Raw genomic sequence first — 14,825 nt, 5'->3', positions numbered from 1 at the left:
GATCATTCCCCCATGATCTGAAAGAAGAGCTACCCCAATTTTTTTTCTCTGTATGTGTCATTACTGTCCTACTTAATTGTGACACATGATGATTGCCCTGACAATTCACACACCTTCCGTTTCCAGTTTCAAAAAAAAAAAAAAGACAAGGAAATTGTCCCAACTTTACACCTCAATTCGCTTCCATCAATTCCGCGGGAATGTATTCTCACTAAGTGGTAATTTCCGTTGGGTAAAATGACTGCGTGGTGCTGTGGGTATGCCACTGTACTATTCACACATTGACTAATTTACAATTTGGTTAAAGTTTTTGTAAGAAAAAACAAATTAAATAACGGCGATATGGAAAAAAGAAAGGAGAAATTCCTTCAAAAGGGGAATCTCGATGTTATAAAAAAACAAATGGACAGAAAAAAAAGAAAACCAAAAAACTGTAAAAAAAAGATTCCCACAACGAGGAGTTTACCACTTTTATGTGATCAAAAAAAAAACAAGTCCGTGAATAAAAATTTTCGTAATATACAGAAAGGTGTACAGTTACAAAAACGTGTTGTGGAAAAGAGCTGGAAAAAAAAAACAAAAAAAATGCCTAGTTAAAAGTACGATTTCCTTACTCCAATCTTTTTCAATGTGTCCAAGTACGCCACGCTCTTCGAACTGGGTATGAATCCGAACTTCTTGTGATCGTCCTGTGGCAAAAGGGGGCAATTTTTCGTTTTTGCATCACATCCGCGAATGTGAAGGATAATTTCGAAAGAATGGTTGCACAGAGAACACACACGTGTGCTAAAAATATGAAGATGTGCATGTGCTTATGTTGCGCTTGCGGTCAAGGACATTTATACGCCACCGCATGTGCAACTCCTCTGGTAGAGGCTACCCAAACGGTACAAGCACACACGGAGAGGGTTATTCCCCCCCCCCTTGCTCCTCTCGCCGTTGCTCTCCTATTACCGAAAAGATCACATTGACAAAATTTAGGACCTTAATCTTGTAATTTTTCAGGGGCGTCTTTTCAATTGCGCTCTTCAAATCCTCAACATCGAAAAACAAAGGCACAATGTCTTTGGAATCCCGTTGTAGGTAATACCCGTCTACATAAAAAATAGGACATACCAGTTCGCTTCTTTTTTTAAACGATAAAAATAAAAGTGCATTTTGAATTTGTCTCCTTGATGGGATTAATTTCCAGCAGACATTATTCTTGCTCACATGAGGATTTCTCTTCTCTGCTTTTCTCAAAAGTAAAAATTCGTTTATCAGCTGATAAGCCTTCTGCATATTCAAGTAATGTATTTTTATATTCCTGGCATTTCTCACCCCATTGCTATTTATTAGATCGTCCAGCATACTCTCAGCATCGTGCGGACATAGAAAAAGGTAACACACTTGTTTTTCATTTTCGTGAAATATGTAGGGCGAATTATTATAATTTGTCAATATGTACACTGGGATGACTTTCAGCTTCTCATCTATGGACCTCTCATGATATTTCTTCTTCCAAAAGTTCAAATTTATTTTACTCCTTAATAAGCATAGGTTTCTTTCGCGTAGCCTTCTTTTGTACCTTATATCGTTACATACCAATAAGCGTATGTCCCTTTTAACTCTTGTGTTTATTTTCAAGCCTTTCAAAACATGAAACATATATATACAGAAAAAAAGGATCAAACACATCTTGGGATATTTCTGTAACCCTATCGTGTGATGCCTTAAAGACTGCCTACCTATGTGAAAGGCATACGTGTGCAAGTATGGCAGAAATTTCCCTCGATCATGGGAGAGGGGTGGGTTGCACTAGAGGGACTACATATATGTACGGGTTAAGCACGTTGGGATGGTCTTCCTATGGTGGAAGTAGAGCTGGCAAAAGAAAAAAAAATCGTTTTTCTCTGTAAGTCAATTTTGCTGAGTTCTTTCTCTCCTATTTCGAGTATGGAATGCTTACAATTTGGTGTTATGTCGCACAATGCGTGTGGGGTTTTCTCTATGAGTGTTTTATTCCCCAAACCGGCTGCGCATTCGGCGGTCTGTTTATATCTATGTGGCCCTGTATCTGCGCGTTTGTATGTGCGCACTTCTGCAGTGCGCTTTTTTTTGACTGTGCTTTATACATACACAGTTTGGCAACATTTGGCGCCACTTAAAAACCGCGGAGGCGTGAAAAAAAGGGAAATGGTTATTTTTTTAAAATTTCCACATTCACCTTTTGCGCGAATCCCCAATTCGGCTGCATTTTTGAAAAGGCAACACAGCATAGCGACGTGTGAATGCGACGTGACAAAGCGTCGTGGCACGTGGTATGCGATGAGATAGGAACATACAAAGCCATACACCCGCTCTTCGTGATGTGCCACATTTCGCGTGCGACAAAGAGTACGTAAACCTCCCTAAGCTAGCGGGAGGAAATATAGAACGGAATTAACGCTTGTACCATTTTGCAAATTTGAAAAACGCCTCGTAGGATTTACCACACTAATGAGCTGTCACTCTGGTATATAAGCATATATAAGAAGAAAGAAGTCACTTTTTTTTTTTTTTTTTTTATGCCAATTTGATCCATCTACATTTTGTTTAGGAAAAATCAAGTTTGTACCTATCCTGATCGAAAATACGCCTCCTCTTCTTAAATTAGAAACAGACTAGTTACTCACCTCCACGTGACTCATTCGCTACGTCATTAGTAGAAGCAACGATGCAGAGCAATTTTTATCATGCCGCATTTCGTATCGTGTATACTTAAAAAGGGGCCATATTTCAAGACGCCGGACGAGTCCTAAGACCAGCTGCCCACACATGTGTGCCTCCACGTTGCACAAAATAACATATATAAGTTAGGCCAAACAAAACGATAAAACTCCTTCCACTTCGAATAATCTTTGGCTCATGTTTTTTTCACCGAGGCTTCGCACAATTAGCATTGTCTCTGTGTCCGTTTTTTTTCTTACAATTTTTTTAAGTTCTATTTCTCTTCGCCACAATGATAACGCGGTTAGGGGAGTGGGTCTAAAAAATGGCCACCACTCAAAACATCTAACATCTCAGAACGCATCACCGATGATTTACCAAGCATTCGATTTTATGCCGAACAAGAGATTAGCTGGAACTCGGAGGAGACGAAAAAGGAACGCCCTTTCTTTTCTCAATTTGGAAAAAAAAAAATTACCACACCTCCTTTGTTTCCACAGTGAAGATTGCGAATACTGCAACAGTATGGAAAAGCTGCTAACCAAATTAAAGGACGAAGAAGGGGTTAACTTTTTAAAATTAGAAATGTATGAAAATTCATACAACTTTGAGTTGCTGCAGAAGCTGGATTATGATAATTTATGTGGGGGGTTGCCTTATTACTATAACTTGAAGACGCACTACAATATTTGCGGAGCTACGACCTACCACAACTTGAGGAACTGGGCTCTGGACAAGCAGTGCAAGTAAGGGAGAGTGGGGCGTACGCGGAAATGTCTGAACGATGCAGCACGCGCATTCGTCGTAGCAATGTGGAAATATACCATTAACCAAAGTGCAGCCACTTTTGTTGCGTCTGCCTTGGACTGATAGTACCACCTTTTAAGCCAACTCTTAATTTACCAATAATTTTTTTTTTTTTTTTTTTCTTATAGCCCCAATGAGCCTCCCAATGAAGAATTTTAAGTGAAGACGGGATGGAATGACCGTAGAGATGTACACGCCCCATTTGGACGTAATAAACAAGGGGAATTCTTACCTTTCTGAGCGTTCCTCCGGAAATAACTCCGAAGTGGTAAACATATTGTTCTTGGACTGAAAATTGGACCAAAAAGACACGAGGCGCTAGCAACACCCAGCAGAGGGGCACAGCTTGCAAACATTCATGGAAAGAAAAAGGGGGGGATTTTATTTTAGCATTCTTTCCCCATCCGTGTATCTATATTTACATTTTCTACTCTTTGGAATTTGGCATTTGATGTTCGACGCTTGCGCGCAGTTTGTGCATTTGGCCATGTTTTACCTTCACATTTACGCTAATGTTAATTTTAATTTTGATTTTTGCTTTTTTTTTTTTTTTTGACTCTTGAATTGTTAAAAAGATTTGCTCATCCTTTTAGCCCATCGTTTTTACCCCTCGCTAAATCCCACCTTTGCTGTTTTGCCGAGGTACCTTGCGAAAAAACAGGGCACTTTCTTATACAGCCCAAATGTACGTATCATGCGTATATCAGATGGCATAAGTGATGACTCGAATAAACGCGCATCCGCACATTGATATAACTCCAACGCTGGTGCGAATTAAACTCGCAGTGAGTGAAAAAACTGGGAAATTTTTTCCTTCCAATTTCATCTTACCCGTTTATGACTTGCGATGCTTTTCCATCACGCCATATGTATTTTCACGACAAGCAGCATTTTCTCTTTTTCTTTTTTTTTTTCCCCGCCGCTTGCTGCATTTGCTATCATCCTTTGGCATACTTAGCCATAATTAGCCATACTTCGCCGCACATGACCACAATTGGCGGCATTTTCACCCCCTTAACATCGCTCGTTATGCCTAGTTGAGAGAATTTTTGTTATCAATTCCTTCGCAGCGTTTGCAGTTGTTCGGGGGACTACGCATCAGAGGCAGATATCTTACGTGCATACCTTCTGAACATATATATGTGCCCATTTGTGTCAAGTCCAACTGACATGCTTAACCTGTTTTGTTTCCTGGGGAAATGCCCCCCTCCGCTGAAGAATCCGCCTATTAATGTACATATTTGTGCACGAATTCCTGTATAACTTCGCAAAACAGAACACACGACGTGCCATTTGATTTCGTGCATGGTTATACGTCTGCTTCCCTCTGATTTGCCTTTTTTCTTTTTTTTTTTTAAACTTCACCTGTTTGTATATGATTTTATTTTATGAAGAACTTTTTTGAAAAAGCTCATTTTGTATGTTGGGTAAATTCAAAGGTTGTTGAAGTCTCCCGCACATGAGCACCACTACACGAAGTGGTTTCTTCTTCTTTTCATTTTTTTCTTTTTTCACATCTGTGTGTATGTGCCTTCTTAAAATAACGTGGAGACTTCCTAACCCTTGCCCCAAGGCGTGTTCCCCTTTGGTCACTCTGTAAAATGATATTTGGAGAAGGGGAACATAGAATACCGTTAACGTACGCATAAGCCATACGTGACGTAGACGGGGAATTTTTTTTTCTTTTATCACATAAAAGGAGAGAAAAAAAAAAAAAACATATTTGATAGGGAACTAACCATCCTATTTTTTTAAGTACCAACCTTTGCGTATACACCATTTTGGTGACCTATTTTTTTCCCATCCCCCGCTCCAAGCGCTCAGCAAAAGGCTCAATATGGCAATATGCAGAAAATACAGCATTGTGTTCAAACTGGTGTCCCTTTTGTTCCTGTACAGCATCATAAAGAGAACATTTATGCACCTATCGGGGGAAAAAAATGAAGCGAATTACACAGGTTTTTACGTCCAAGGGAATAACTGGAACTTGTTTGAGAAATGGAAATCTATAAGTCCGATGGAAAAGCCAGAGTACAAAATAAATTATAATCTTGGACTGAACATAAACGCGGAGATTGGCGATTTTGGGGATTACAACTCGGATGTGAAAACGGATTTGATTCTTTTTAAGTATGACCAAGATAAACAGATGAGCACTATCTATGTGTACATTTTCAGCGTCCATGAAAACAAATTTGTGTATCACACGGAAGTCAACCTCGAAGGCCAAGTAATGAACATCACTGCGATCGATCTTAATTTCGATGGCGCGCTAGACGTCCTCGTGCTGTTTAAAATCACCAAGGATAGTAGCAAAACTCCCAAGTATTATGTTGCCTCATTTTTGCAGAACGAAAATGACAAACTGGAAGAGGCATTTAATTCAAGAAAAAAAGAAATTGCAAATGAGGACATATCAGATGAGGAAAGTGACACGGACGAGAAAGCTGCTGTACCGGGTAACGAAAAGGCAGGAGCAAAAGAAACGAATGAAAGCGTCTACTTTAGTAGTGTTCACCCACTCGTTTGTGACATAAATGATGATGGACTGCCGGATCTTATAGCACAAATACCTTCCAGTGAGGCAGGAGGTTTCTCCCGTTTTGTTTGGATTAACAGAAAAGGGGAATTCAAAAGTGCACTGTGGAAAAGTATGGACCTATTTGATAAAGCAGAAGTAGGCGAAATTACTAACCCTAATTCAAGCGCAGTTGTAGACATCAACGGAGATTGTAAAGCCGATTTGGTGTTCACGGTATATGATAAAAGTAACACAAAAAAAAACGTCTCTCTGGAAATCTGGCTGAACAAAATAGTGGATGGAAAAGGCATCTACGTCAAGCATAAAGAAAATTATAATTTACCACCCAATTCTTTGCAAGTCCTGTTTGGGGACTTTAATGGCGATGGATCCATCGACATTGTAATTCCAACGTGTAATAAAAGCTCCTACTGTAACTACTGCTGTGTGAGTGATGATAAAATTTTTTTCATCCCCAATGTTCAAAAAAAGATATGTGACCATTCTTGGCAGAAACCAGATGAAAGTAAATGCAGATTGGCATCCAACTTATGCTCAGAAAGTGACTTCACCTTTGTGCAAGAATTAAATGATGACTTCGTATCTGTCGTAGATACCTCTGGGTTGCACTTGTCAGGAAATGCAGACTATCCTTCCTACCTAAGCGTCGGAGATGTCGATGACGACGGCTTCTTAGACCTACTACTAACATTGAAAAATGATAAAGGTCAGAAGTATGTGCGCATTTATAAAAATGAACAGAAGGGTCTACATGAAGAAAATAACGTAGATGTTCGGGGTTTTTTTAATTTCTACCAGTTCGTTACATCTCCAGACGAAATTGTGACGGATGTTTACAACTCTGCTTTCTTTGACATTTTTGAAAATGGCGTGTTAGATATACTCATCTTTGGCAAGTACAAAACGTCTAGCAAGCAGAGCAAGTATGGGGCCGTAGGCTTCATCAGAAGCAACGAAACGGATTCGCTTTTCCTAAAGTCGACCGCGTTAAATGGCATATGTGTTAACGACTGCTACAAAGAGAAGGATAAGATAAGTACCAAAATGCTAGGGGGGAATGCCCATGGACCGACTTTCAAAATTACCGTAATTGATGTGAATGGTATTAAATCTAGCCGAATTGGGATTCAGAAAAGCCAATCCGCTCATTCCCCTTTGCAGTTACCGTATGTTCTGTTTGGACTAGGCCGAACCAGTAACTACGTGGAAGAGTTTTATGTCGGCATGCCAACACATCAACAGAAATATTACAACATGTGGGTGTCTATCATCCCCAATTCGCATATCCTCGTCATTCCATACCCCCTGGACAACTCGAACAAGTGGCAAATTCAGCTCTCCGTCAACCCGTCCAAGAAGTTTTACTCCATCATTTACATCACCCTCATCTGCCTTACCGTCATTGGAATCCTCATCTTCATCCTGGACAGGCGCGAGAAGGTGGAGGACTCGAAGGAGGAAATGGGTTTCAAGAGCCACTTCGTCATCGGTTGAGGGGCAGCGCCGAAATGGGATTTCAAGCGGTTTGAAGCGGTTTGAAACTGTTGGAAGCTATTGAGAGCGGTGCAAAACATGTCAGCCCTAAGCAGATCTGCTGAACTCCAAAGAGCGTGCCAAGCAACCCCATTTGCAGCACCAACTTGTGCAACCCTTGCGGAATAAATTGCACATATACCCCTTTGGGAACAAAATAAAAATGAAGTTCATTTTTCATCCCGCAAATATACATTCCCCTGTTTTGTACCTAATTTGAATCTTTTTAATTTCTTCATTTGTGTCTCCATTTTTTTTTTTTTTTTTTTTTCCCTTTTGCAATATTGACGAAGTTCGCATTATGCTCACCACCGTGCTGGCCTTTTTTTTTTTCTTTTTTTTTGTTAAGAATTATACGAGATGTTCAACCCGTTCAGCTAAATTCAGGAGGAACTATCTTTTAAAATTTTTTTTAGTGTATTTATATTTATGTAGACAAAAAAGATATGTTGATTCGCCCCCCCGCCTCTTTTCGTTGCTTCGCTGTAACTTTTGCAATGTGACTTTTCTCCGTGTTCTCCTTTCATTTTAAAACATTATAAAGCGCCCTTAATCTTTTAAAAAATGGTAAAATTTGCAAAACGGACAGACGCAAAGGGTAAAGAGGCGATTTCAAGAAAAGTTACAAACCCAGTCTGCCTACGGAAACGGTGCTAGACGTTCCAGGTGCCTGAGTCAAGGAGCTCCTATTTTGTTGCACCGCTGAATGTTTTTTTTTTTTTTTTTTTTTAATTCATACATTTTTATGTACCCCACTAATTGCACTGCTTTGTATATACATTCCGAGATCCTCACAGAATGGTCAGAACGAGGAGATAATCAAAGTGGACTTTACTGTCCAAATTAGTTCCATAATTTTTGGGGGGGCCTTATTTTTCAGCAAAAACGTGCAAATTAAGATTATTCCCTTTTTTTCAGCACAGAGCAAAGGTATTTCCACTTCTCACACGTTAACTTGTTTCACGTTTTCTTCACTCCCTGCGTTGTCTGTTCACCCTTTTTTGTAATTCACTTTGTTTATCTTGTTGAAAATGAGGTGCATCATCAGGGGGATACGCTACTTTTGTCTGTTCCTGGCAGTTGCCAATACCGTGGTGGGGACTAAACTTTCTATTCTTTACTTCTTACCAGTTTACGCTCTTGACGCACAGGACAAGTGCACCACTGCAAATGAGCAGTAGCTATGCACTAATCGTTCACATCTTCTTCTCGCCACGTGGGCACATATGGTTTTGCACATGAATACACAGATCCATCAATACACGGATGCATGTATACACGTGTGTGCCTCGTCTTTTTCCCTCTCCCCCCCCGATGGACAGACTTCCGGCTTCAACTTCAACAACGGGATAACACAAAAGAAATATTTGGTCTTGCCAAGTATTCACCTTTTTCCCTAAATGATTTACATCACCATATGGGTTGACACATTACCTCTCATGATTTGCGTAATCCCTTTTTCCTTCTTCTTGCAGAATCGTATTTTGACTGCAAAAATTACAATGGTTAGTTGAAAATGGGGAAGATATGTTCAATGCAATTTTTTCCGTAAACCATCAGCTGAGGGAGAAACTTCTAATCGCCTCTTATTTCTTCTTCCTAGTTATAAGTAAAAGGAAATCTTCCCTGAGCGTAAACCACGGAGAATTGGTTGGAACCAAAAAATGATTTCATCAGAGGCGTCACTCCTCCGTTGTTTATATAATTCTACATTCTGACCCTGCTTACATGAATCTGCTAATACAGCATCGTTCATTTTCAAACAAACTTGTTCACCTCCCCCTATCGCGCAAGTACTGTGACGAAGACCCCTTCTGCAACTACTTCCTATACAATGGCACAAAGCAAGAAATCCGACTTTGCTATGATAAAAAATTTGTCCTTAAAAGGCCAAGACATGACGAACTGTAATATAAAAAGAGGGCAAATCTTGAGAAAAAAAGAAACTCCTTCGATGATAATCTTAGCTGGGTTGAAGCACACACACACCCTATGTGGACACCACCCCACGGGCTTCCCCTCCCTTCAGGTGGCTTACCAGCGTGAAGGAAAAAATGTTTGAGCAATTCTCCCCCGCACTTGTAAACACACAAGGTATATGTAACCACAAGGTGGAGAAATTTTCCTTTCAAACCCTAAATGAGGCCATAAAAAAGGCAAAGGTAATTGAAACACAGAGTGGGGACTGCCCCCAATGGATCTTACAACTTCCCATTATATCAACTGTTCCTACAAAAAAAAACTTTTCGCAGGAAAAAATGCAAAACTTTATGGTACTGAATTTTCAGCCTATTCTGAAAGATGGTAACAAAATGGATAAGGCAAAAAAACAAAAAAAAAGGAAAAGGACAATGAATAATGGACAATGGAACAGTGGACAATGGACCATCGAATGGGCACTCCGTTGCGGTTACCATACTAGACGACCTCTCACCAATTTCACGCACCCCGGTTCATCGCCCCCTCCCCTTTTAGAAAACAAAATTGAGGGATACTTCTGCGAACTGATAGATTACTTCGTCAATCGCGAAAGTTACGTGGTGTTCGATTTTGCCAAGTTGGAGAATCCTCATCAGTCATGTCTCAGGACGAAGAAATGTGGAGCACGCGGATCGGTGATGAAAAACACACACATGAATGGGGGGCCGCCAATGGATCGATAAGGCACTCCATACGCTGCTTTGTTCCGGAGGAAAAATGTCTCAACATGGGGACAGACATATGCACCTAAGCTGTAACACCAAAATGTGTAATTTCGTCGCGCTTTTTTCTCTAACCGCAGATACAACCAGATGATAGCAAACACGAGGAGGGCGTGAACCCAGGAGATGTGGTAGAAGCTCACAAATTTTAAGCCTTAAGATATATTTTTTAATGTGAATACGGTTTTATTTTCCCCCCCCCCTTTTCCTAGGCACCCCAAATGGGTGCTTACATAGAGAATGCTGCATTTAATGCTTGAACAGAAGGAAAAAAAAAGGAAAGTTTAAAAACTTTTCAATGCGTCCCATATGAGGAGTTAGCGGCAGATGTACAGGCTGCAAAGGGATGAAAATATGTTCCCCCATTTGTGTAGTACACATGGCATGCTTATCCTTACCCCTACATGAGGGTAAAACGTGTCCACCCCGATTCATGCACATTTTCTACCTTTCTATTGCGAATTGCTGAACAATTTTATATTTCTTCATAAAAGCATCCGAAGGATCACTTCAACTGGTTTAACGAGATAACCGTGTGTGAATATGGGCATCGTGAACAGGAACAGAAATGTGCCATTGTCCAACGGCGCAATTATTTATTTAAAAGAGAGCCCTTTCCGGGTCCATCAAAGCGATTTATTAGTAAGATATTGAGCATACAAGTTAATACTGTCCGATTTGCACACGGGGATGATGAAAATATTACAAATAGGAGCAACCACCGTTGCGGCGTTCACTTGGGTAAGCTTAAAAATGGAAACTTCTTCAAAAGGGGGGGGTATTTGACCTCCCCGCAGTGCTCTCCCCATTAAGGCATGAATGGGTTAAAATCGGACACGGATAAAAATAGGCGGAAAAAAGTTCGCTGCGACTTGGGTTTCATTTTTTTGCCTTTTCCCTCCACTGTGCCATCCATTTTTTCCCTATCAACTTGCTTTTAATTGGGAATGTGTGGTATAATCGTATTATCAAAATGGAAGAAAAGGGAACCTCTAAATAAAAATGAATAGATTACTTCTGCTCCTTCCAGAGGAAAAAAAACAGAAAAAAACAACGAAAAAGGGAGAAATTTTCTTCCTGCCTGCTCGCTGCCTAAACCGGAAAAAGGATAACACAACAACGGTTCGCATACGCTACCTTATATGTGAATGGAAAAACAAATGTCACCTTGTCAGTTGGTCGAGTTGGGTTAAGTTTTCTATATGCCCTTTTTTATTATAAAAAATGGATCATGCTTCCAAAAATGGCAAAGCAAATTTTTTCCAAATTTTTGAACCAAAAAATGACTCCATTTCATGATTTTGTGCTTTTGATGCAATTCATTTTCTTTCCTTTACGGTGTTCACCAATTTGTATTTTCTTTTTTCCGAATGGCGAAATTTTAAATTGTACTTATAAGAGTGTGGCATCCAGCTAAAACCTGTTATAATTTTCCATATGTTTTACGAAACGACACAAAAAAGAAACAAAAAAAATCTCCTCTTTTTTTTATCACCCTGCATTTACCAGAAAATTGAAAAGCTGCCTTTTTTTTCCCCGTTAAAATAACAATATGTTTACGGAAGTGTTCTTTAAAAATTGAAAACTCATCTGTTTTTATAAAAGCGATATCGCTGCTTCATCTACCCAGTTGAATGGATAAAAATACATATGTTATAGTGCCATATTGCTTATGGAAAGTGCGGAAATCCTTTTTTTTTTTTCTTTTTTTTTTCTGTTCCACTTGAAGGTGTTGCTGCCACAGTCTGAACAGCAGAAAGGAACGAAAGTTAGAAGTTATTGCATTGTATTCTATTTTATTGTATTTTTATCCTACATTGTGGAGTGGCATAAAGGGCACTTCCACTTTAAGGAAACATATCAGGGAACACTTGCAGTGCCCATTTTTAGAAGCTGCTACTATCCATTCTGCTTACCTATGTAACTGCGTATCAATGCGACCGTGAACATACACGTCTGCTCTCATGGAGTTTGTACCTGCACTAATATGCTCTTGGGCGAATGAAAAAGTGGGCCCATTTTGCTAGCCTACTTCTTCCGTCTGAATCCAGCTCTCTCTTTTCATAGCTTTCACGGCAAGTATACCACCCGTTTTTTTATTTTTCCTAACCGTTCATGTGAAGGGGCAACTTTTTATTCCGTCTTATTAGCCACCTCTCTTCTGCGCCTTATGGATAGTTTTATCCTTCTACGAGGGACCGTTTAATCATTCTGTGCGCCTAAAGACAACCGAACAAAATGGTGAAGCTAGGAAAAACCAGTAAGAGGCAACCCCTTAAACAGAAATATGCCATCACAAAGAAAGTAGCGGCACACAAGAAGAAGCTAAAAAAAATCATTAAAAAAACAAAAATCCATAACAGGAGGAGTACGAAGAAATCTATGAAAATCCCAGAATGTATTTTTAAAAAGGACATATTAAGTAATATAAAGATAATATCTTCGAAGAAGAAAAACAAAAATAACGGTGATGAGGACACATGCAAGGAAGTTAGGCTGGAGCAACACGATGACTGCACGCTGCAGAATATGATGTTTGAGTTGGACATTTCCTCAGAGGGGGCCCCTGATGGGGAACTAATCAATGTTCCTTGCGGTGCACTTCTAAATGATACGTTGGATGGTAGCACGACCTGTGGAAGCGCACCTGTAGAGGAAACTAACCCATGTGCGAACTCCTTTTACAACTATCTCGATCTAAACTTCGCGGCAAAGATGCACATGTTTGAAAAGGCGAAGGAAGGAAGGTACTACTCACTGAACGAAAAGTACTTGCACGTGGATAACCTACTAGAAATCATACGAAATTGTGATGCCTTGTTTTACATTATCGATGTTAGGAACCCGTTAGTGTACATAGAGGAAGATATAATAGACTTTATTAAGCAGTGCAAGAAGGAAGTCATTTTAATTTTGAATAAATGTGATTTGGTGGAGGTGCCTCTAATTCAACAGTGGCTACATTTCTTTCGCAACTGTTTTTTAACTATACCTTTTATATGCTATGAGAGGCAAAATCTGAGCTATTTAGTGTTAGGAGGAAATAATGGAGGCCCCAAATTGGCACAAGGCCATTCAAATAGTGTCCCCAGCAACAGTACCAACTACAAAATATTTGTAAGGTCACTTGTGAAAAGCTTGTTTAACACGGGTAGGAAAATTACCTACGGGGTTGTTGGACACACATACACAGGAAGAATCAGCTTCACGCAATCTGTCCTCAGCGCATTTGGCTGCGCAAACCGCATGAGCAAAACAACAGTTATTAACCTTGAAGAAAATATCAATTTGCACACAAAATGTGGCATCATTCTAAGGAAAGAACTTCATGGCATTGGCCTAATTAAAAGACTACATGTGCTGAGCAACAAAGAACGATTAACTTTTTTAAGTGAGTTTTTGCTTAATTTAACGGGGAAAAATTTATTAAAAATTTTAACCCTTCTAAACAGGCAAGAAATTGCCTACGAGTACAGAAATCACTTTGGAAAAGATAAGGACAAGTTGGAAAAATTAGAAAAAAAAAAAGAAATCATTCGCTTAATTTTGTTAAAGGAGCCAAAGGAAGAGGCTGAAAATAAAAATATTAATTTTAAAAATATGATCAGACTGTACAATAAATTATTTTTAAACAAAATTGCTTATTACGTTATTCCTAAGACGAAGTTGTCCCTTTCACGTGAAGAGAATAATCACAGTGTTGACCACTTTTCCAGCGCCGCTTTGGACATCTATCCCAAAGTTGATGACTTTGTATTTTCCCAGGACAGAAAGTTTGATGATTTTATTATTATAAAAAGTGACAAGATAAAGTGTCAACCTTAGGGGTGGTGGTGCCGCTGGTTCTGTGTGTAACTGCAGCCAACATCCCTGCTTCGCAGCATGTCGAGCGAACCGTTGTCTCTCTACAAAAGGACACCATCAACATAAACGGGGAATATTTCTTTCCTACCTCCCCGTACATGGCCACACGTCCCTTTCGTGCGCACAGAAGCCGAGAAGCAAACTTTTTGCAACTTTCACAAAATAAGGTGGCATATTTATGAGGATATTGTGCTGCAGAAGGGGTGAAAAAAATACGCCTGCCATTTTGTAGCTACCATTTGGCAACCCCCATTACGTCGCCTTCTTTCCTTTTTTTTTATCCCATTTCTGCATTCCTCATTTTATTTTATTTTTTATTTTTTTTCTATTTTTTTCATTTTTAATGTGTGCCTCCGTCCGTGATCCACTCCCGTTCGGGGCTATTTCATGCCAACTTATGAATGCCCTGTAACATCCTGAGGAGACACTTCTCAGTTTGTATTTCAGGCCGCCCCCCAGTTAGTTTCCCTTCTTCCCAGTAAAATATTTAACAAAACAATTTGCACCTTTTAAATGATTTGAAATCGGAAGTGCCATTTCAAACTGTACCTATGCTGGACAGAGGGTGAGGAACGTGTCACGTTAAACGAAGCATTTAGGCAAATGGTAGATGAATCCTCCCCAAAGATGCAATTAAATAGGAGTAACTCCCGTAAACCGCCAACGTGTGGTACGCAAGTGTGCCTACC

At 39.7% G+C, this 14,825-nt stretch overlaps 5 protein-coding genes across 5 annotated transcripts; 4 read left to right on the top strand and 1 right to left on the bottom strand.

Moving 5' to 3' along the window:
* Positions 1-593: 593 nt before the first annotated feature.
* On the bottom strand, positions 594-1,677 carry C922_01436 (hypothetical protein; the record flags this gene model as incomplete). Its single annotated transcript, XM_008817040.1, has 2 exons — positions 594-689; positions 955-1,677. The coding sequence occupies 2 exons, from the start codon at positions 1,675-1,677 to the stop codon at positions 594-596; spliced, it is 819 nt and encodes a 272-aa protein (XP_008815262.1).
* Positions 1,678-3,057: 1,380 nt separating this feature from the next.
* C922_01435 (hypothetical protein) lies at positions 3,058-3,654 on the top strand (the record flags this gene model as incomplete). The annotated part of the gene is made up of 2 exons (XM_008817039.1): positions 3,058-3,434; positions 3,624-3,654. The coding sequence occupies 2 exons, from the start codon at positions 3,058-3,060 to the stop codon at positions 3,652-3,654; spliced, it is 408 nt and encodes a 135-aa protein (XP_008815261.1).
* Positions 3,655-5,332: 1,678 nt separating this feature from the next.
* C922_01434 (T-cell immunomodulatory protein) lies at positions 5,333-7,531 on the top strand (the record flags this gene model as incomplete). The annotated part of the gene is made up of 1 exon (XM_008817038.1): positions 5,333-7,531. The coding sequence occupies one exon, from the start codon at positions 5,333-5,335 to the stop codon at positions 7,529-7,531; it is 2,199 nt and encodes a 732-aa protein (XP_008815260.1).
* Positions 7,532-9,097: 1,566 nt separating this feature from the next.
* On the top strand, positions 9,098-10,233 carry C922_01433 (hypothetical protein; the record flags this gene model as incomplete). The annotated part of the gene is made up of 5 exons (XM_008817037.1): positions 9,098-9,220; positions 9,365-9,477; positions 9,600-9,732; positions 9,823-9,874; positions 10,046-10,233. 5 exons carry the CDS (start codon positions 9,098-9,100, stop codon positions 10,231-10,233), a joined length of 609 nt encoding a protein of 202 aa, XP_008815259.1.
* Positions 10,234-12,510: 2,277 nt separating this feature from the next.
* On the top strand, positions 12,511-14,097 carry C922_01432 (hypothetical protein; the record flags this gene model as incomplete). Its single annotated transcript, XM_008817036.1, has 1 exon — positions 12,511-14,097. One exon carries the CDS (start codon positions 12,511-12,513, stop codon positions 14,095-14,097), a length of 1,587 nt encoding a protein of 528 aa, XP_008815258.1.
* Between the last annotated feature and the right edge of the window lie 728 nt (positions 14,098-14,825).

This window comes from Plasmodium inui, assembly GCF_000524495.1.
Source record: "Plasmodium inui San Antonio 1 unplaced genomic scaffold supercont1.4, whole genome shotgun sequence".
NCBI classification, from domain to species: Eukaryota; Apicomplexa; class Aconoidasida; order Haemosporida; family Plasmodiidae; genus Plasmodium; species Plasmodium inui.
This window is presented reverse-complemented; position numbering and strand designations above follow the sequence as displayed.